Source organism: Prunus persica, chromosome G1 (genome assembly GCF_000346465.2).
Source record: "Prunus persica cultivar Lovell chromosome G1, Prunus_persica_NCBIv2, whole genome shotgun sequence".
Classification (NCBI taxonomy): Eukaryota; Viridiplantae; Streptophyta; class Magnoliopsida; order Rosales; family Rosaceae; genus Prunus; species Prunus persica.
In genome coordinates this window covers 35551741-35573990 of record NC_034009.1, presented here as the reverse complement: position 1 = coordinate 35573990, position 22250 = coordinate 35551741, and the positions used below count along the sequence as shown (strand labels likewise).

Sequence of the window (22250 nt, the reverse complement as noted above, 5' to 3'; positions counted from 1 at the left end):
TTTTCTTTTGATCGAGTTTCAGTTTTCCAAGTTTGTTTATTTCAGTTGGGTTTCTGGAATGAATTATTTGATGATTATACTATTAAAGGTTGCCTTTTTTAATCCATAGCAGAGCGATCACTTGGAAAGCAAGAAAACAAAAAGGATGAGAATGGAAACCTGTTGGAACAGTCGATCGATTCAAATTGGTCCATTATGTATTTGTCAATGTAAAAATTATACGGTGAAGCCGTCCGCTTCTGGTCATTACATAAACACTTTCGTCCTCCAAAGGTAATGATTTGGTTTCAAGTTTTGTTGAATAAGAGAGGTGCTTTCCAACAACAGATATAATGTGGGGTGACGAAAAAGAAACCAAGAATCTTGACACGAAGTTTACTAAACATCCACGTATCGTTAGGAAAATTTCAAAGCTCACGAGTTCATAATATTGATTCCAATTGCTTCAGGTCCGGGTCTGAGATATCAACATCTGCATTCTCTAATGAGCTCCTATAAGAATCGGCCGCGACCTTCCCTTTGTCCAGCACATCTGATGGTACAGTTTTCAGGAGGCTGCAAAAAATGATGGTCTTCAGAAAATGTAGCTTTGTCATGTACGTCGTAAAATAGTAAAACAGTACAAATTCACCTATCCAATGCACCAAGGGCAGTATTAATCTGTGCCTTCATTGATTTGACCGAAGCTTGTTCTTTCCTTGATGCGTGCAAAAGCAAGGAATCCAGTTCTTCCAAGGCCCTTCAAAAAATTGAACATAGTTGACACATAAACCATAAGAAGCTTGTGGCTGTTCTTGCATCATGGGAATCAGCAGAAGACAGGGCAACCAACCAATGAAAGTGAGAGTACCTGAGACATTGATCAACACTGCTAGAAGCAGTTTTCCCATTGCCATCGTCTGAAGCATACTGCGCCACCTATATTTCCAAACAAAATTTTCCCTTGAGCTCTTAGGAATTCAAGTACACAAAAACTTCCACAATGCAAATGGAAACAAGCATGTAGACTGATGCCAATTGCTTCTCAAGGAAGGAATCCTCAACTTACAGCTCTAATATTTACACGAAGGGACGCTGCAGGGCCCGAACGTAGCAGAGACCGGCAGGTAGCAAACTGGGGCTCATCACCTTCCAGAGATTTCTCTGCATTTAGTGAAAGATTATATCAACACAACCCTGCTACTATAAGGACTTAGTAAGTGTACTTTTAAAAAAAAGAGTGCCAAATGGAAAGAGAGGAGATGCATAAATCATCAAAAATGGCAACACAGAAATCAGTGGCCAAACAAAACAAAGGCAAAGGCAATTACCCAAGTCCTTGATTTGTAATTGGGTCAATATGACTGGCGACACATAAGCCTCAAGAGGGTCAAGCTTTTTCCTGGGTTTATCATAATTATGCAGAATTATGAGCTAAAGCTTTAAACTTTATGGCCTAATAGCTATAAGCTGATTAAAGGCATTACCTTTTCACATACTTATCGAATGGACTGCCGGCAACAGCATCTGCAGCAGTAACCCAATACGAAATGCAAGTTACGTTTTTGTTTAAAAATCTTTAATTTTCCTTTCTGGCCAACCAAACAGAGAATAAGGATAAAACTATAGCAGAGTTAAAGAGCCGTACAGTTAGGGACAAGGATCAAATTAGAGAGACCTAGAGACAGAGAGATGGAGACCAATCGCCTGCTCTCCCGCCAATTCGACGGTGACGATGCGCACCTCACTCGCGGCAGCTTCTTTGCATTTGCGGCGACCTTTATGGTTTGTGAAGGAGGGGGAGCTAAGGAGCTAAAGGGGTTGGTACTAACGTGCGCAGTGCTGCTCAATGTGGCCATGCCACCAGACCTGTCTAAGACACACATAAACGGTGAAGAATCTGCAAGTCTTATCGGTTTGGTTATCTCAAACTTCCACATATGCCCTTAAATGTTTCTCCATTTAAGAGGCCTAGGAGGCTGTGTATGAGGGTATATTTGTAATTTCAATCTATCAAACAGCAGTTAACTAACTAACTATAATGAAAGGCCTATAGGGCCTCCGTAGCTCGCATTCATAAACTGTATTAACTGTCAATAATTGGACAATTAAATTCAATGTTTAGGCAGCCCCAAAGTAACACAATGGCACAACGGAAAGCAGTTGCACCAACCAAGCCATGCCATGAGTGGCAATGGCTTAGCTTCAAAGGAACATCCATTATCCAAATCCGGGTTCGACCCGGTTACCCGGTTGGTGACCTTGCATTGCCACAAGGCCCACAATCAAAACCCACAAAACAAGTTTTCTCCGTTTTTTAAACGGAAATTAATATTTTTTTAAATGGAAAAAAAAAAATTAGAGCAAATAATAGATGTACGTTATAGTAAGCCGACACATTACTGGCTTCATCTAACTCTCTAATTAGAAACTAAACTCTCTCTCTCTCTCTCGCTCTGTTCCTCTCTCTCTCTCTCTCTCCGAACTGCAACCAGACCACAGCAAAGCAACAATGGCAAAGAGCACATGGTTTCTTCTAGTTTCTCTTCTTGTTGTCTCTGCTGCAGCTGCTACTCAGAGTAAGTTTCCTGCAAATCTACAACACATACACAAAAGTGGTTTCTTTCTTTATGCATATGTTTATAGTAGGACAATATGACCTTGGAATTGTGTCATGTCTCAGATTTGGAACTTATATCTAAGTGGGTACCAAATGTTAGATCTGCTTTAAGATTTCTGGGAGACTGTTTCTTTACCTTGAGTCGAGTGTGTGTCTTCGATACATTTTCTGAATGTGGCTACACTTCTCACTTCTGCATTTGCATACAAGTCTGTGACTTTATTGGTTGGAGTTTAAGTTGGCTTTAGATCTCTCTGGTCAAGATCAGAGCTTACATTTTAAGTTACTCGATCTATTTTGGTGGGAGATTTTTCACTTAAAAATCTTCATCTTTTTTATATATTTATGTTTCTAATTACCTGTTGTAGTCATGTTGATTTTGTTTGCTGACAAAATTTGAGGGAAACAAGAAAAACAAATATTACAATTTTGGATCTTGGAGTTTACATGATTTATGCTTGATTTACAATAATGATAAAGAACGAAAAGCAGAAAAACTTCAAATTATTTGAACCCAATATTCTCCTTACTTGAAGGATTAGTTTTTGGTAACCAAAACAATAGATAAGATTTTATGAGTTGGGAGATTTTTTAATTTTTTTGCTTCATAGTTCGGTTCTTTCCATCATTGGGTTCAGTTTGACTTATCAATTGCATGCTCTCAACTAGCGTTCTTGTGGGATCCAAAATAATTTTTCTTGTTTTTGGTTCATTATTTGTTATATTGATATTATTGTGCTTGGGGATCAGAGAAACTTATGAACTCCCACTTATGAGATCATATGTGAAAATTGCAGTCAAAGTTACTGATAACCCTGCGGATGAGTTAGTGAGTGTGATTAACAGCAACAGAACTGCACACAAGGCATCAACCCTCTATGACAACCCTGGCTTGGCCTGCATTGCCCTGCAGTACATAAAAGCATACCAAAGTGACTGTAGTGCAGTAGGAGGAACTGACGCCAAGAAGCCCCTTGAATCTGAATTTGCTGAAACTTTTGCCCCCAACTGCGGTGTTCTAGCCTCAACCCTCACTCCAATTACCGGTCGTTTACTTGGCTGCCAGTCCAAATATGTGCCTCCTTCTGAAGCATTTTCAAAAATCTTGATTGAAAACAGCAAGAGCTTAGAAATTCTCTACAACAAGAACCACACTGAAGTGGGAGCTGCTGTGAGTGGCAGTGATGGAGGGTCTCCATATTTCTGGTGTGTGTTGTTCAGCAGTGGCAAGACTAACAGCAGCTTTGCAACAGAGGGAGGTGCGCCTAAAATAACAAGACCCGGATGCTTTAGTGGTGCTGATGACGAGTGCAGTGGTGCCGATGATCGATCTAGAAGCAGTCATATGTGGTCATTTTTCACCGCAGCTCTGATTGCAATGTGGTATGCCTTTGGATTGTGAAATTCTGGATTGTTTTCCATGTAACTTTGGGGCCCCTTTTGATCTGTTGTATTGATGGGCTTTGTCCTCTGTAAGCTCATTTTCATTGTATGTAGAGTCGAACTGCGAGATCAATGTCATTCATTTTCTTCAGTTATTCCCTTACTTGTAAAATATTATTGGCTGCAAAAGGAGCATTCATTTTATATTACTCATTGAATGATAAACGAACCTGCTTAGTTCTGCTATTTTCTTAATTTGGTTTGATTGGAAAGACAATCTTAATTCTATTTGTATGGTTTTGTGTAGAGAGAGAATTCCTAGGATTTTCGAGAGGTGAAAAGGTTTTTTTCTTCTTCTTTTTTCCTTTCAATATTGAGAAGCTGCTGAATCTTGGCTCAGAAAACAAAGAATTCAAGACTTCCAATTCAACAAGAAGTTGCTTATTCTTATTTATATAAAAAAAAGATACCTGAACTTTGTTCTGTAAAGCGATAAGCAAATTACATGGCAGAAAACAAGTACTACAAAAGATTTGAGCTAAGCCTCCCAGTTCCTAATAGAAGCTTTAAACTTCAACACCAACGCAAGAACCATGAGGATTATCGTGATGCCACTAGAAGAACCGCCAACTCTGTGAATCCAGTAAGGATCAAACCTGGTAAAGCTTCGGTCCAAGTAAAGCGACAAAGTGAGGGCCAAGATCAACACCAAGAGCAGCAGAGGCAGCCAAGAAGCAAAGTTAATAGGCTGCTCCAAATCAAGTTCTGAATCATCTACCGTTGTCCGGTCGATATAGAGAGGAGAAAGCACAGCTAGAAGGGCCAACCCGATGGCCACCAGCCTCTCATATGAAGAAAACCTGCTCGTCCTCCTCGATGCAGCTCCAGGCTCCATTCAGGAAACTACCTCAGGACTCAGCAGGACAACCACCCTTTCTTGTCTAACTTGGCTCTGTTAAGAATGCAAGACTTATTACAAAGTGAGAACCAAAATACCCTCCATTCCGAAAAAGAAGTTTGCTCTGTGGAGTGCATAGGTCTAGTTATAGCTCACTCTCAATCTTGTTCGTCCAGTTGAATTACTGAATTACTTTTTCGAAACAGAAGCTTATCTTAGTTTGTTTATCAGTGCAGATGTCCAATTTGATGGTTCTCATTGGGAGTTTGACCCAAGGAATCCTTCCAGAAACTAGGAGATAATTAAATTTTTCCCTTCAAGACTGGGAGTTAGCATCTTAACCATGAAGGCTCTAGTGTCAGATTGAGTGGGATAAATTATTCTCCAATAAGGAAAATCTTTATTAAAAAAAATTATAGCCTTTTGGAATCGGATGCTTTATGCGTCACATGGATTTTCAAGACTCTTGCCATATGAATCAAATTGTTGAAAACACAACTATAGTTAATCTCGATTATCAAGAAAAGGAATATGGGTCATGAATGATGGACAAACTACAAAAGCAACTTGTGTCTAAACCCAACAACGAAGAATGTGGAAGCTGCCTATAGGACTTCCACAGTTCAGACTTTTCTCCAAACTAATTTATCTATGAAACTTCGTTTTGGGAAACATTCCATAGACCTGAAGAGTGAAAACTAGGCTCAACGGTATCCAATTGAAAACCATCCAGAAATGGGCTTCTGTCCTCAAATATCATCACCTGATCAATAAACTAAAATATGGGCCTCATAGCAGCTGATATATCAAAACTGCATCAGACTAGTAACCAACCACTCCTGTGTAAAAAATATATATATAAATTTGCCATATGCTTTCATCCTTAATGCTTACATTTTTAGCATCAATGCACAACCACCTTTTATGCTAGGCAAAAAAAATTTGTGCGGTTTCAGCCAAGTACACAGAAAGAAAGAAAGAAATAGCCGTAAGATTAGTGTCGAGTACTCGAATATTACAAAAAACGATGGAGGGTAAAGCCTAACTGACACCACCAGAGCTCTTCGTGTTGTTTCCCTGAAGCCTTGTCATCCATTTCTTCTGAGATGTAGAGAGGTTAGTAATTCCTGCAGGAGAAGCAGTGACTTGTTGTGATGAGGCTGGAAGCTCTGCAGGTAGAGCAGCAGCTGTGCTTGTAAAGGCATTCAGAACCAAAAATGCCAGAATGGGAGAGAGGTCCAATGTGCCTCCAAGTGGTGGGATTAGCCCACGAAATATGTTCAAGTAAGGGTCGCATATTGTGCTGCACAATGCACCACATCCACATCATAATCAATTTGATGTTCTTTTACATTAAAACTTTATGAATGGGATACACTAAAATGTGTGATCTTTATTCAGAGTCTAATAATATAACTCAGCCGAAGTCAAGATCAAATCTTTATTAAGTTACCGAAACATTATTGTAAATGTATCCAACAATAAAGTGAATAAAAGAGGTTAATTAACAAGGGTACCTGAGGGGGCCAACAATGGCAGGAGGGGAGTTGGGGAACCAGGTCAAGACAAGCCTGACAACCAAGAGAGTGTTGTACAAGTTCAAGAAGTTGGAGATACCATTTGCCACCACAAGCCCTGCCACTGAATCTCCTGGTAAAACCGCTGCAAAATTGTGAGCTGATAAAGTCTCCACCTGCCTGTGCTTCCTGCACCTAATCTGAACGCACCCAGAAGAAAAAATACAAAAAAAGGTTGAAGCTTTAGTTACACTTGCATTGATAAATTTGAAATTAACCATGAAATCAATGCAGAGAGACGTGCCTGGTGGCAAAGACTTTGAAATTCAGAACGCAAAGAGAGCAGTTTGCTGAGAAACGGGTTTTGAGAAGCCAATGAGTGAAGCAATTGGAGACACTTATCGGTGGCGGATGCAATTGAAGCTGGAATGTCGGGAAGAACCAAATTGGGCTTCTTTAATGGCGATGCTCTGAGAAACGGTGCAAAATTGGTTGAAGAAAGTAGCATTGCGCAGTTTGGAGTAAAATTGGAGGCTAAGGGCTTCGGGGTCTCGGTGGCCGACGCCGACTCACTGTGAGCCATTTTCAAGCGTTTGTGAGGAAGCAGAAGCAGAAGTTGAAGCTGAAGCTGAACCAAATAAAGCGTGGATCAGGGAAGATATAAAATATTTGGATAATTTTGTTGTATCTCATGCGGTGTACTTGTTACGACGACGTTTCCTCTCCACTCGTTTTTCTTTGGTAGGTACTTTACTACTTGGTAGTTCACCTATTTAGGGCTCGTTTGGGAGTGCTTCTTTTCGAAGCATTTATGCTAATAGCGCTTTTACAAAGAAACAATTTGTCATTTGGATGCCACATTTAAAAGTATTTTTACACTACATAAAAGCGCTTTTGATATTTTGTTGAGTGTTTGGTTGACACAGTAAAAACGCTTTTAAAAGTACTTTTAAAAAAAAATTAAAGAATCCCAAAATATTTTAAAGTAAAGAATCCCAAAATATTAAACATAGGAAATAAAAATTCACATGATCCCAAAATAAAAACGTGACTTTAAAAAGTATGAACTTCACCAAGTATAACTTATAATCATTTTTTAAAAATAAAAAAGGAATTAATCAAACATAAGAAGATTTGCAATTCTCTCACGTTCGTCAGCCATCTCACGCCCATGGGTTAGATTTTGTTCTTCAATCATCTCTTCCCCTATCATAACTCCCGCCCGCTAGAGGGAAGTAGCTCATCATCATCATCATATGGTTGGAATTCTTAATCTGTGATTGAGTGACATCTTATAAAGTTGTGACCAAACAGAAGAACTGACCAAACAATCCAATCCAAGTTGTTTGGGGTCAGACTTGAAAGTTACAAGACCAACTGGTTCAACCAGTTGTTCTGTCAAGTTTGGGGTTTAAAAAGCCAAAAAACCAACCCAATCCAATTCATAAACTTAGGTATTTTACAAGACCAATATGAGTATTTTCGGCATTTTAAAAGTTTCATTAAAGGGAGCCAAGTGATTCCCGTGTTTTTTTCATGCAACGCTTTTAAGAAGAAGCACATCTCAAGTGCTTCTTCCAAAACCACTCCAAGTGCTTTTGGATCTCACCCAAAGCGCTTTTGCAATTGTTGCCAAACACCATTTTTTAAAAGACAAAAACGCTTTCACCCATTTAGAAGGGCTTTTCGCTGTTCTAAAAGCACTCCCAAACGAGCCCTTAGCTTCCTAGTTTGACGGGCTTCACTAATATATCCAAAATAGGGGCGAAAATTATAAATTAAAAAAACCTCACATGGAATATACTTTAGAAACACACCCAAAACTCATTTACTATATAAGAAATTGGTGTTGAAGTTCCTATAAATTACGTAACTATCATTGATCAATTTAAAATAAGCCTAACACAAAAAACTTAAAAAATGCCCAAAACAAGCCCAGCCCAATTTTATAAACAAAACCAAACAATTCATTACAAACAAAACGTCTTGAAAACCGTAGCTTCATTAACGCATCATGTTGATAATGATTGTAATGTTCCACACCTTTACTATCATGTTGATTAATAGATGTAATGTTACATTCTAGGGTAATAACATTGCTAGTTTACTGTCATGTTGATTAATGGATGTAATGTTACAGTCTATGATAATAACACTGCTAGTTTACTGTCATGTTGATTAATGACTGTAACGTTATAGTCTAGGGTAATAACACTACTAGTTTCCTATGACATCCTATTTCTAATGCATGTCTACTCTGTAATGTTCTAGTCTAGGGTAATAACACTGCTAGTTTACTGTCATGTTGATTAATGTTTGTCATATTGCTATTTCTAATACATGTCCACCAAAGAAGAGATAAAGAAAGAATAAACCAGACCAACTCAAAACAAGTCGAGCCCAGATTGTTAATACTATTATGTCATAGAAGTACATTGTTAAACAAAAATGAGATTCATAACTGAAATCGTAACAAAAGATAAATTGATCATCAAAGCTTAAAATACATTCCAAAAATCAACTAAAATTCGAAGAGAAATACATAATTGAAGCAAAAGATCAAAAATCTAAAGTCCAAACCAGACGATGACGACGATGTGGCGAAAGAGAAGTAGAGCTAAGAGCATCTGATCAAGGTTCGTTCAAGGTTCCGAACAATCCAGAAAAATATATACGAATAGAAGCACGATTTTAGAACAAGAAATCGAAGGTTAAATATTGAAAATTGTAAATCAGAGATGAAGAATGTAATTGGACCTAAGACTGAGCTTCAATGTAAGCTCCTCTTGCTTCAACACCAAGAAAGCACCAGCAAGAAAGGAGAAAATGAAGCTGTGGCATATCTCATTTTTCTCTCTCAAATCCATAGTACAAGGGCAATATAGATATTTTGCACACACAAATAAACTAAAAAAATAGCTATTAAATTGAAAAAAATCGACAGATGTCAATTTTTTAGGTTTTTTTTTTAGTGTGTTTGTAATTTTTAAATTATATAAAGTTTCTTTATAAAATTATGTCTAAAATTTGATATATAACTAAATTTATATTTAATAATCCCCAAAACAAGCAGGACTCCATATAAGCTGCATATTTGTTCTCACTGTTTTGTTTAAAAACAAAAAAAAAAATGGTCCGATAGTTTTAACTGCCACCTAATCGACTCGTTCTCACTTTCTATTGTTTCAAATAAAATAAAAATTGGATTCGTACCTCAAATGTAACAAAGCAAATGGTTCTTTTATATCGCTCATATCATATGACATATTTTTGGCTGATACAAGTACAATGCAATATATGAAACTTGTTATATTATGCACAACACGACAAGAACGAGCCCAAACAAAACAAGGCAAGGCATGATAATATTAAATATATATTTTTCGTTTTTTTTCTTTTAGATAAGCAAATCTAGTTAGAAAATGACGAAAGCAAAGGCCACCGGGTTGACCCGTTTAAGCCCAACATGAACACCGTATTGGGTCATCACTTTTAATATTCCACACGAGGGGCATAATAGTCAATCTATAACCTGTTTGGGCAAATAATATCTTTAGCAGTTTTTAATATTTTCTAGCTGAGCTCATTTAAAACGAGCTTCTCACAGACAAAAGATGAAACGGAGATGATAATAATCTGACGTGTCAAATTATATTTAATTATACCGCCAATAGTTTAACCAATTCAACGACCACCTCTACCTTTCCCGGTCATCGTCCACCACGGCCTCTTCTATTCTCTATCAGATCTCTCTCTTCCTCTTTCTCTCTCTATCTCTCAGACGCTGAAGTGAGCTTTATCTCTCTACAGGCTATATACCGATGGTAAATGGTATGCTAAGGCTCGCTCTCTCACCTGACCCAAAGCTCCTCTTCAGCTACAGTTCCAGCTCCAATGTTGACCGCTTCGCCTTCAACTTCAAGCCTCACCTCCCGCAACGTCGTCGATCCAATCTCTTCCTCCAGCCCCGCTCAAACTCTAATTTCACTCTCTCGAGCTCCCTCCAAGCCTCGGCTAACACCGCGGCGCTTCAGCAAGTTCAGCAAGAACCGCGCGCCGCCGAGACCTCGGTGCTGCTCGACGTCTCCGGGATGATGTGCGGCGGCTGCGTCTCGCGAGTCAAATCGGTGCTCTCCGCCGACGAACGAGTCGACTCGGTTGCGGTTAACATGTTGACCGAGACGGCGGCGATTAAACTGAGGCCGGAGGTCGCCGCCGACGGAGTTGAGACCGTGGCGGAGAGCTTGGCCGGGAGGTTGACGGAGTGCGGCTTTGCGTCGAAGAGGAGAGCTTCCGGGATGGGAGTGACGGAGAGTGTGAGGAAGTGGAAAGAAACGATGAAGAAGAAAGAGGAGATGTTAGTGAAGAGCAGGAACAGAGTGATTTTCGCTTGGACTTTGGTGGCCTTGTGTTGTGGATCACACGCTTCCCACATTTTGCATTCTCTTGGAATTCATGTAGCTCATGGTAACACTAGTGATAACAAAAAATATTTCTTTGTTTAGAAATTTTAATTTTGTAGACATATTAAATTTGTGTTGTATTGATTTAGGATCGTTTTGGGAGGTGCTTCATAATTCGTATGCGAAGGCTGGTTTGGCTTCTGGTGCTTTGTTAGGACCCGGACGAGGTTGGTTGGTCTTCTGCAATTTACTTGTACTTTCAAAATTCTTTGATTTCAATCTGCCAAGCAGTAGTGCTCTAGCATAATGGGTAGTTCACAACTTCAGTTTCAATTTATCACAGACTTGCTTTTTGATGGTCTGAGAGCCTTAAAGAAAGGATCCCCCAATATGAATTCTCTTGTGGGATTTGGATCCCTAGCTGCTTTCACAATTAGTGCGGTAAGTCCCTCTTTTTCAAAAAGTTAGCATTAGCATTCCAATTTGTTTTTGTTTTAAATTTTGTAATTTGAATTCTATGCTCTTGTAGGTTTCGCTTCTTAACCCTGGCCTTCAATGGGATGCGTCGTTCTTTGATGAACCGGTGACTGGTTTTGCTTTCAACCTTTGCATCGTTTATAGTTTATGATTTTTTTTCTGCTTTTTGTACGATCCTACTAGCAGTTTGTTGATATCCCATACCAAGCTTGAGCCTTTACTTGACCCAAAAAAAAAAAAATTCTTGAGCCTTTAGTAACCAATTTTGTACGTGGCTTGGCTTGCTTACAGTTGTCTATCGACTTGATTGAGATCTGTTCGTTTTAAAGCTTGTAGATGAAACATTAATATTGTTGGTCGATGAGAAATTTCTCATAAAGCTCCTTTCTTTTAGCATGCAGGTCATGCTTCTTGGTTTTGTGCTCCTAGGACGTTCTCTTGAAGAAAGGGCAAGGATCAGGGCATCTAGCGATATGAATGAACTCTTGGTAAGTTAGAATGTGATCTGTATTAGTAATTTAAATAGAAAAACTATAAACACGATACAGCATATGGTGTTGCTTTCCTTCTCTTATATTTTAATATTTTGTGGTGTGTAGTATAACCAACACATGATTGATTTGAATGTGCTTGGCAGTCACTGATAAACACGCAATCAAGACTTGTAATTGCTTCCTCAGAAAATGATTCCTCCGCTGACAGTGTACTTTGCGCTGATGCAATATGCGTTGAGGTCCCAACTGATGATATTCGAGTTGGAGACTCTGTGTTGGTTTTGCCAGGAGAAACCATACCTGTGGATGTAAGCATTTTAGATTGTCTACAGACACCATCATTAAAAATCCAAATTTCAATTATTACTCTAGTTTGATTGGCATGGCCTTTTGAAACTTCAAGCGAAACTCAAGAAATGTATATTGCAATGAGTGTGAATCATTAAATTCCCTAATCTTTTCTTCTTTTGTGTTTGGAAACTTGGGGATTGAGTGTTTGCTGAAAATAAACTGCTTCAACAGGGAAGAGTTCTGGCTGGAAGAAGTGTTGTGGACGAATCCATGCTTACAGGAGAATCACTTCCTGTATTTAAGGAAAAGGACCTTACTGTCTCAGCAGGAACAATAAACTGGGTATGTTTACGTATGCTGGAGAGTGATGTGTAATTTTAATAGGTTGTCACTCACACCCATAGTTTTCACTTTATTTTTTATTTTTATTTTTCAGTTCATACTTCTGTACTTGCTTTAGTTTGACACGTTGAAGAGCTTTCTAAGTCATGTATCACCTAGAGAAATCGAGGACAGGAAGTTCACAGATTAAAATGGGAACATAGTTGGGCATTTAGTTAACCTTGCTGGATTAGGTCAAGAGTTTAGAGTACATTCACATAGCTTATATGCATACAAGTCACCTATAAAGTTTTGGTAGTTAATTTCATTTGAAATTTATCTTTGCATACTTAAAACAGAAGGGCAACTGTTCACTTATTTCAGGATGGTCCATTGCGGGTTGAAGCATCTTCAACTGGCTCCAATTCAATGATATCCAAGATTGTTCGCATGGTTAGTAACTACTTTTGCTTATGACACAGACAATTTGTTACATATGAGGTAGAGGACAGACACTTTTCCACATTGGAGGGAAGGCTGATAATGCAAGGAAAGTTTTAGTTTGATATTGCATGTGCATTATTAGTCAATATCAGCATGCTTACTCTTTCGTCAATGCGTGCATATCATACTTGTCAGGTTGAGGATGCTCAAGGCAATGAAGCACCCATACAAAGGCTTGCTGATTCAATAGCTGGACCATTTGTATACAGTATAATGACTCTATCAGCTACAACATTTGCTTTTTGGTATGTGGTGGTTTTTTTACTTTCTCACATATCACAATTGTTAGGCCTGAATCATATTTTCATAAAATTTGTTAAGCTCATTTATATTACATAGAAGCTTAAAGAACCATCATGTTACTAAAGTTTTGGATGCATGCATGATTATAAAACTAATCGACTTTACAGCGCAGTGTGTTTTCTTTTCACTTGGTAAAAACATTGTCATGCATGAGTGCCAAGTGGCTCTTCCCAACTATGCATGCTTATGCTTTGAAGTCATGTTCAGGTACTACATTGGAACACAAATTTTTCCTGATGTTTTGCTCAACGATATTGCCGGGCCAGATGGAGATCCATTGTTGTTGAGCTTGAAACTTGCCGTGGATGTCTTGGTTTGTATGGTGTTTTAACGCAAATCATTATTTCAGTGAATTGATTGACTTGATTTATGTTTGATTTATGATTATTAATCACTATTATTCAGAAAATGGATTTTTTGCTAACTTAGGTAATAGCTTAAATTGTGTAATTACACCCTTGTACAATACAACAATTACTGATTATAAATACCACTATATTACAATTACTTTTTTGCAGATTACTAGACATTTTCCTGCTTGATAAAGAATACATCTCATATGAAAAACCTCTCCGTTATGTTTTTCAAACAAGTATGCATGTTTCTTTTGCAGGTAGTTTCTTGCCCTTGTGCACTGGGTCTTGCCACACCCACAGCAATCCTAGTTGGCACTTCTCTTGGTACACCATCTAAAATTTTCTTTGATGTTGCATATTGTAATAGAGGTTCTAAGTCATATATGTGAACGAATCATGCTAGCTAGGTATTTGATGCAGAATCCTGCCATGTTTCAAATTTACTTGTTACCACCATGCTTACAAATATTACTAGTTACAAACACTATGTAGTTCTCGGTTCTAATTTTACTTCTGTTGCACTGAAAAATGAGCAGGAGCAAGGCAAGGGCTCCTTGTGAGAGGAGCAGATGTGCTGGAACGCTTGGCCAACATAGATTATATTGCTTTAGACAAGGTAATTTACATTTCATAATTTCATGCTCACACCCAGAAACTGGCTCTGAAGTTTAAAGATATGTTGACTAAGTGCTGCATTTCACTCTAGCTTATATGTGAAACTGCAAATCTCACTCTGAACCTCAACCTTCAGACAGGAACCCTCACAGAAGGAAAACCTGCTGTTTCGGGTATTGCTTCTTTTATGTATGAAGAGTCGGAAATTCTTCAAATTTCTGCCGCGGTAGAGAATACAGCATCACATCCAATTGCCAAGGCCATCATAAATAAAGCAAAATCATTAAATATTAGTATCCCAGTCACGAAAAGGCAATTAACAGAACCAGGTTTTGGAACTTTAGCAGAAGTAGATGGCCGTTTGGTTGCAGTCGGTAGTTTAGAATGGGTTCACGAACGGTTCCAGGGACGAACCGATATGTCTGACATTTTGAATCTAGAACAGGCTGTGCGTCAAACATCAGAAGGCATTACACCTTCAGGCTATTCAAAAACAATTGTATATGTTGGACGTGAAGGGGAAGGCATCATCGGTGCTATTGCAATATCTGATAGCCTGCGGCATGATGCTGAGTTTACTGTAACTAGGTAATACCTCCATTACCTTATAAGCATTAGGTTTAAGGTGTTTACTTAGCAAGGAACCATTTACTTATTATCTACCCTTTATTTGTGCATACTCAAAATTTCCCGTTTCCTGTCTTTGACTATTGTCATTTGTGCATCCAAATGTTTTATCTATAATTTGAACTATCCTTACCTAAACAACCACAGCAATGCTCTGTTCAATCTTTTGTCTTCAAATAACATAGAGCATATGGCGGATTTTGTGATGGCAGGCTTTACATATGACCTGTCTTAGTTTTACTTTATTATTTGATCCTATTGCTGTATTTTTTTGTTTGTTATTTTTTGTATGTAACCCTTTTGCTCTAATTTTATCGAGTTATTATCTGCCTGGTGTGCTGACATTTTGTTGCTCTGACTGCAAGACTCCAGCAGAAAGGTATCAGAACTGTCCTCTTTTCTGGAGATAGGGAAGAGGCAGTTGTAACTATAGCGAAAGCTGTTGGAATAGAAAATGAATTTATCAAATCATCATTGACTCCACAAGGGAAATCTGGAGCTATTTCTAGTCTTAAAGATGAAGGGCATCGTGTTGCAATGGTACCCATCTGAATTTAATCACTTATTTTCTCCAATTTTTTTGCTTTTGCTGTGCCAAATCTGTTGTAACACAATGGTAAATCTGTCCGTAACACTAAAAGCTACATGCCAAAGATTCATTATACCTCATCATCTCTGAAGAATTAGAGAGTTGATGCTAAAACTGACATGTCTAGTTCTTTTGAAGGTGGGTGATGGCATAAATGACGCACCATCTTTGGCTCTTGCGGACGTTGGGATTGCTCTTCAGGTTGAGGGGCAAGAAAATGCTGCTTCAAATGCTGCTTCCATCATACTTCTTGGAAACAAATTATCACAAGTAATTTCTACAATCTCATAAACAAGTCTTACTAGCTTCTCCACTCCATGTTTTCATACTCGATGACCGGAACCTGTTCCTTGCAGGTTGTAGATGCACTGGAACTGGCACAGGCAACAATGGCAAAAGTGTACCAGAATTTATCTTGGGCGGTTGCATATAACGTAATTGCGATCCCCATAGCTGCCGGAGTACTGCTTCCTCAATATGATTTTGCCATGACACCATCGCTTTCCGGTGAGTAAAATGATCTTCCTCATTCCTTTAGTTCCTGCTAGATTCTTGTTCCTTGTCTATGAATGAATCTCTTCCAATAACACAATATTGGGTTTTGACAGGAGGGATGATGGCTTTGAGCTCAATATTTGTAGTTACCAATTCATTGCTTCTACAGCTCCATAGGTCTGACGGGAGTAGAAAGATTAGCTAGCTCCGCTACTGCTGCAGATTTCCGTCTGTTCAAGCCTTGGAGTTGAATAAATTTGTTAAATTTAAATTGTTAACAGTGGGATTAATTGAACAGGGAAGTTATTGCTTCCTTATTCCATCTGTATTGTCCCAGAATTTATGTAATTGGTATAATATAGCATCAATAATTTCAAATCTCAGAGAGGGTCACGTATAATATAGAATTCATGTATTGTACCAGAGAAACTGTCACGTAGCGCAGAGTTAATGAGGAGAAAGTAAAAGTATCCTTTAGTTTTAAATCAATAATTAAAACCCCTTTTAATTAATTGGAAATATGTTTTGATCTGCAGTTTAGGTTTGGAAACTTTGGATCATTAGAACAAAACGTAACTTATGTGACAAGACAATTCTTCCTCTTTATCAGGAGATGGTGCAACTATCCCCATCCTGCAAACAAATAATGTGCCTTTACTGTCTCTTATTATATCATATCCCCAGAGAGACACACTGATATTCTTGGAAACTCCAAATAGATTTCTTGAGGCTCCACATTGTTGGTGTCCCGCAACCGGACAGAGAGGGTCGGTCGACCGCCAAGCATGGTCGAGCACCCAACTGTCTCTATCTCGCAATTGAAGCTCTCTGAACTTATCAGATATGTGCATTATCATGGTCATAACCTTTTTTCGTTTTATTAATGTGGTGCATTATTATCATAGTTAGTTTTTTGCATTGAGGTTTATGTTATGGAGAGCGAGAGAGCAGGATATATAATTGAATGTGATGTCCTTGTTCACAGTTTACTTGTCCCACCAGCCAAGTTGCCGACGCTCATTTAATTATTTACTTGAAGTACCAGTACCACAACAAAGAGCCTGACAGGGGAGAAGAGAAGCACACTCCATTCCATTTTTCTACACTCTAAGACGATCCACGTCCCCACCCTCAGAAAACAATACATCATGAGATTCCATCTCCAAAACTTCTTTAACCACTTTTACATTCAGAAACTTACTTTATATTTCATATTCACGTAATGTTACTAATTCACATGATATGATATCACCATATCACTAGACGACAAACACAAATTTATATTTTGAATCATGTTATCAATAAATAAAACATTTGTCTTATATTAATGAGAGAGAAAATCTGGACCACTGAATTCATTTGCACAGGACACAGGGATAATCATGGGCCACTGAATAATACATTTATCACATAGAAAGATACTACATTGTTAATGGCCGGCCCGTGGTCCTCAAGCTTTTGGAATTTGAAAAGGAAAATTATAATAAAAATAATAAATTATGGATTTTAAAAAAAATCACGGTGTGGATGAAGAAAAAGTTAGGATATTGATTAAATTTCTCAAATTTTCAGTTATCTTTATTTACTAACTATCTATTAATTTAGTAATACTTCTCTTTTCAACGATAAAATATTTTCAATCCCGCGTCCCAAAATGTCAAAATAAATGGTTTCCTCTAACTAGACAATCGCTGTGCAATTGGGATATATATGATTCTGAAATGATGTTTAAAGGGTGAGATATTCTCCTTTTAGGATCCGGTACATGGGAAGCAAGGGCCTATTTTATTATTAATTTTGGGTTGGCTAGTATATTTGAGAATAATATCGGGCCCATGAAGCTTGTTAATTTGGTCAGGTGGGCCAGTGAAGCTTTTTTATTTGGTCAGGTGGGCCCATGAGGCTTTTAATATACACATTTAATGGGCACGTGATTGAGAGGAACTGCTGTTGAGAGAGAGAGAGAGAGAGAGAGAGAGAGAGAGAGAGAGAGGGCCTTCAAATTAAAAAACGCCTTGCATGTGAGATCGGGGCCAACATACCCCATCCTCATATGTCTTGCCCTACTATATTTTGCATCTCCTTCACTCCCCATCATTAAAATGTCATTCCCCTTCCATAAAATTTGACAATCAATTATTCTTCTTACAAACAAAAAGAATTGATGATTCAATGTTTTTTCTAGAAATCCTAACCAATATTATTAGTTTTTTTGAGAACCTAATCGCAACTTTCTAAGAAAACCCTAAGAAAAAATTCATAGACGCGGTTTTGGAAGCCACCCTTCTTACCTTGTCCCTTTTTTTCTCTCCTCTCATCCTCTTTCTTCTCCTACCCCTCCTTTTCACTTTGGATTCTTTGTTTTTTTTTTCGGGGTCACCGTGAAATGTTGTAATTGTCGTCTTTTATGGTTGCACGAAATGATGTGGAATGGTAGTCTTATTTTTTTGTTTTTTAAAAAAGATATTTTCTTTTCTGTTGGCTTTTGGCGTTAGATATGAGTTTGTCGTTTATGCCATTGCGTGACAAATCTTTATTGTAGGTTTGAGTACATATGTTTCGGTTACTGATTTTGGGATTTTAATCATTTTTTGGGTTATGCATATTCTCTCCAGATCAATTCAACTTGTTGTTGCATTTATATCCATATTCGACACCTTAGTTGTTCGTATTTATTTTTATTTATCTTATCAATAAAAATATTATCGCTCCTTTATATAAAAAATAAAAATAAAATGCTAACCAAAATTTCAAGGGTTTTTCAAGATATATATGTATTAATGGAATTTTTCACTTATAACACAAAAATACAAATAGTAAGCTGCTACTAATATTACTAGATGAAGAGAAATCAACTAGAGGACTTCGGATGAAAAAATAACGGTTTTAACGAGTTGAATTACAAGTTCATTACATATAAACTAATTTTAAGCTTATATATTCATTATATGAAGTTTTTATTATAGTTTCTATCCCAAAATGTGGAGAGACTTGTGAGGGCATATCCATGAGGGGCGGCCTGATTCGACATTGTTGTTTACTCATTATCTTGAGTATATACATACATTCATATACATAGGTGATAGGTATTTCAATAGACCTACAATTTCGTACCCACGTGGGTTAAAGACCATTTGGGTCCTAGATTTGCTTGAATCTTCATTTTGGGGCATGTGTTTTGAATTCGACCACTTTGGTCATTAATGTTATACCAAGTTAATAATAATTACTCACTTTTACTTAATTTAATGTTAATCTACTTGGAAAGAATACGAATTATTAATATGTTTAAATCCAATGACTAAATTGAGAAAATTGAAAACAAAATAAATAGCCCTGTTGCAGTCTGCATATGACCTATAACTTCAGGTAAACCCAGACAGATGAGCTCACTGTACATAAGCTTATTATGATCATATTGCGCGGCAGATTCTCAACCCACGTGGCAGCCTCTACATGGTAAGGTTGCACGATAATAATGTTTTTCCTTTGGTTAATAATGGTTTTAAAAAAATTATTTTATAAAGAAAAGCGATAATTGTATTTATAAATTAGGCACAAAGACCATCAGTCATAAGGCCGTCTCTAACCCACGAGGCTAAACCCAAAAAAATTCTATATTTTAACCTAGTTCCTCTCCCAACCCAAGAAAAGTAAAGAACTAAAATTTGGGAAAATTCAAACTTGGGGCCAAATACTAGTCCAGCTATTGCCTGGACTAGGCTTTTTTTTTTAGTAAATTTAGGTTTTACCCATAAAAAAACTTTCACTTTTGGAAAAAGCCAAAACTTTTTGAAAAAAGACAGAATAACCTCTCAACTTTCAAACCAAAGACATGCAAATGTAAAGGATTTCTTAGGAAATCAAAAAATAAATAAGGGCAATTTTGTCCATTTTTGCTTCTTTTAAAAATTTTCTCTCTCCTTTGGGCTTTTCCAAAGTCTCCCTTTTTTTTTTGTGGAGCCCACACAACCATGATGCAGCCCATGTGCAAGGAGGAAACAATGGGGTGCCAAGTGTAGCATTGCATGTGTTGCAGAAGCTGTTGCGCGCTGGTGTCGCAACACTTTTTTTTTATTTATTTATTCCAACAATAACCCAAATCAATAATCCATATTAAATCCCAGTTATTTTAACGATAAAAAAAAAATCCAACAGCTGAAATTTAAATTCAACGATTAAAATAATATTTTAAATGAATCTAAATAATATCCAACCTCAAAACTCACTCCAAATTCTATAAATACCCACATATTTCTCAAACAAAATTATATTTATGAAATTTCAATTTTTTAGGTCAAATTGTTCCAAAAATTAAATTATGAAGTTATTTAAAAAGATTAAATAAAGAAAAGTTACCTATGAAAAAAAAATTAGATTTAAACCATTATTAAACAATTTAATAAAGTTGTGGACTTAACATTTGAGTGTGAAAGGTTAGGAAAAAAACGCTTTGAGTCTAGGTAAAACCCAAATAGTTACTTTTGGAGAGGGAAATTTGGGTTTAGGACCAAATGGGTTGGAGAAAGCCTAAGAGCACTTCCACCCATTGTGCAATGGCAAAGGGCAGACACCATTCACATGAATAGTGTCTGCCATATCCTTTTTAATTTTGCTTTCCCATCCATTGTCATGACAAGTAAATGCAAATACTATTCACATAAGATATGAGGAGATGAATTTTTATGGAGTTTAGCTAGGTATTTATATATAAATTTTTTTGAATTTTTTGGTATTTTTTTATAAAATATTTGGGTATTTAAATTGGTGGTTGATGTCACGCTGACATCAACAACAACCTAAGCAATTCTTGTCTTTAGGCTGGCCTGGGTAAATGGGGCCCATTCTTGCCTAATCTAACCTTTGCTATTGTAGGCATAAGACAACCAATAGAAGGGTAATACAAATATGGAAGCATAGTAACCATACAAGGTTAATCCATGTACACGCCACAAAACGGCTATATAAATTTCGTCATAAAAGCCACATACCTGAACAAACCAAACTTGAATCACAGCACTCAAATCTACCAATACAACAACAACTTTTAACTCTCACAAATACAAAATACAAGTAGAGACTAGAAAACAATCAAACACCAAACTCACAAGGAATTGATGCAATTATTACAAAATAATAAAACTGAAAATAAACAACCAAAAACCAACAGAGCCACTAACTCCGTCACCGCCTTGGAGACAAAGAACACCACCAAGATTGCATTGAGTCACCTTACAACTAAAACACTAACTAACAAAACCACAAATCCAAGCAAACCTAGACACAAGCAACCTCCCCACAATTAATATTCCAAATCCAGTTGATGGAGAATGGGAAAATAAATGGGGAAGCATAGAAAAGAGAGCAGGAGGAGTTAGACATGGCAATATCGTACACGACCCGTTAACACGGCACGAATTCGTTAAAAAAAAAAAAAAAAAAAAAGTATTCGGATCCAAGTTATCATGTCGGGTTAATATTGTATTGACCCATTAGTCACACGTTAAGTTAACGGGTCGTGTTATGTCAATTCGCAAATATCCGTTAACCCGTTAAACGTAGGGACATTTTTGTAAATTTATATATATAGTTTTTCTCCATCTTTCTTCCTCCTCTCTCCCTGGACTCTTCTCAACTCAAACTTTCTCTCACTTTCCCGTAAAAGGAAACCAAACCTCACATTGCAACTAATCTTGTGAGGCACTGAAAACAACATTATGAAGCAAAGCAAAGTAAAACATTCTAGTAAAGAAAGAAAAATGTAGTTCACAATACATCATTGTAATTTTTAAGAAAATAACTCGAACTTTGTATTGTTAGTTTCTAACTCCCAGCTTCTTATCCATAACTAGCATTGCCAAATCCACCACTAGGCATCTGAGCATCACCGGTGCCGCCCATTGGAACGTCTTCGTCAGCACCTTGATAATAATTTGGTTACACAGGCCCTCCAACTCCTTTTTCTTGTTCTCAAATACCACTTAGCCAACTAATGGATGGTGGTTGTGGTTTTGAGAGGGGATCAATGATGTAAAGCCATGGTGGGTTGGGGTCTTGAGTGGTGGTGGTTGGTTATGGGTTTCTTAGATGGACACTGGGGGAGAAGAAAGAGAGGGACGGGATGCGTAGGAGTAGTTGGGGTTGATTTTATAATTTTATTCTAATTTTAGTTATTTTTTAAAATTGTTATCATGTGAAATGGATTGTGTCGTGTGATTCACGAACTGTATTTGATTGTGTTCTTGTTTGATATTTTTAATTCGTTTTCTAATCGTGTCGTATTGTGTCAACTCATTAAAAAAAGTGAATTGACCTGAAAACGACACAAACATTGTAAAAACGATATGAATGCCACGTTTAGGAGGAGTGACCTCTCCC

At 37.4% G+C, this 22250-nt stretch overlaps 5 protein-coding genes across 6 annotated transcripts; 2 read left to right on the top strand and 3 right to left on the bottom strand.

Annotated features, from left to right (window-relative positions):
- LOC18788714 lies at positions 161-1988 on the bottom strand. Of its 2 annotated transcripts, none has more exons than XM_007225801.2 (7): positions 1628-1988; positions 1467-1506; positions 1311-1381; positions 1049-1143; positions 851-918; positions 632-739; positions 161-555 (listed from the first exon to the last, which is right to left on the bottom strand). In XM_007225801.2, the coding sequence occupies exons 1-7, from the start codon at positions 1917-1919 to the stop codon at positions 423-425; spliced, it is 807 nt and encodes a 268-aa protein (XP_007225863.2). In that variant the 5' UTR covers positions 1920-1988; the 3' UTR covers positions 161-422. The 2 variants fall into 2 exon arrangements, with proteins under 2 accessions (XP_007225863.2, XP_020410939.1); XM_020555350.1 differs by having other exon boundaries at positions 1658-1934.
- LOC18790696 lies at positions 2259-4191 on the top strand. Its single transcript, XM_020555352.1, has 2 exons — positions 2259-2558; positions 3397-4191. Exons 1-2 carry the CDS (start codon positions 2492-2494, stop codon positions 3999-4001), a joined length of 672 nt encoding a protein of 223 aa, XP_020410941.1. The 5' UTR covers positions 2259-2491; the 3' UTR covers positions 4002-4191.
- LOC109946720 lies at positions 4402-5298 on the bottom strand. Its single transcript, XM_020555353.1, has one exon. It carries the CDS (start codon positions 4875-4877, stop codon positions 4521-4523), a length of 357 nt encoding a protein of 118 aa, XP_020410942.1. The 5' UTR covers positions 4878-5298; the 3' UTR covers positions 4402-4520.
- LOC18791705 (ylmG homolog protein 2, chloroplastic) lies at positions 5706-7038 on the bottom strand. Its single transcript, XM_020555351.1, has 3 exons — positions 6702-7038; positions 6398-6597; positions 5706-6183 (listed from the first exon to the last, which is right to left on the bottom strand). The coding sequence occupies exons 1-3, from the start codon at positions 6978-6980 to the stop codon at positions 5922-5924; spliced, it is 741 nt and encodes a 246-aa protein (XP_020410940.1). The 5' UTR covers positions 6981-7038; the 3' UTR covers positions 5706-5921.
- On the top strand, positions 9990-16269 carry LOC18791761 (copper-transporting ATPase PAA2, chloroplastic). The gene is made up of 17 exons (XM_020554109.1): positions 9990-10864; positions 10950-11027; positions 11144-11241; positions 11330-11383; positions 11679-11765; positions 11915-12079; positions 12294-12404; positions 12768-12836; positions 13023-13132; positions 13398-13503; positions 13804-13870; positions 14083-14162; positions 14298-14749; positions 15154-15328; positions 15516-15647; positions 15734-15884; positions 15986-16269. The coding sequence occupies exons 1-17, from the start codon at positions 10219-10221 to the stop codon at positions 16075-16077; spliced, it is 2673 nt and encodes an 890-aa protein (XP_020409698.1). The 5' UTR covers positions 9990-10218; the 3' UTR covers positions 16078-16269.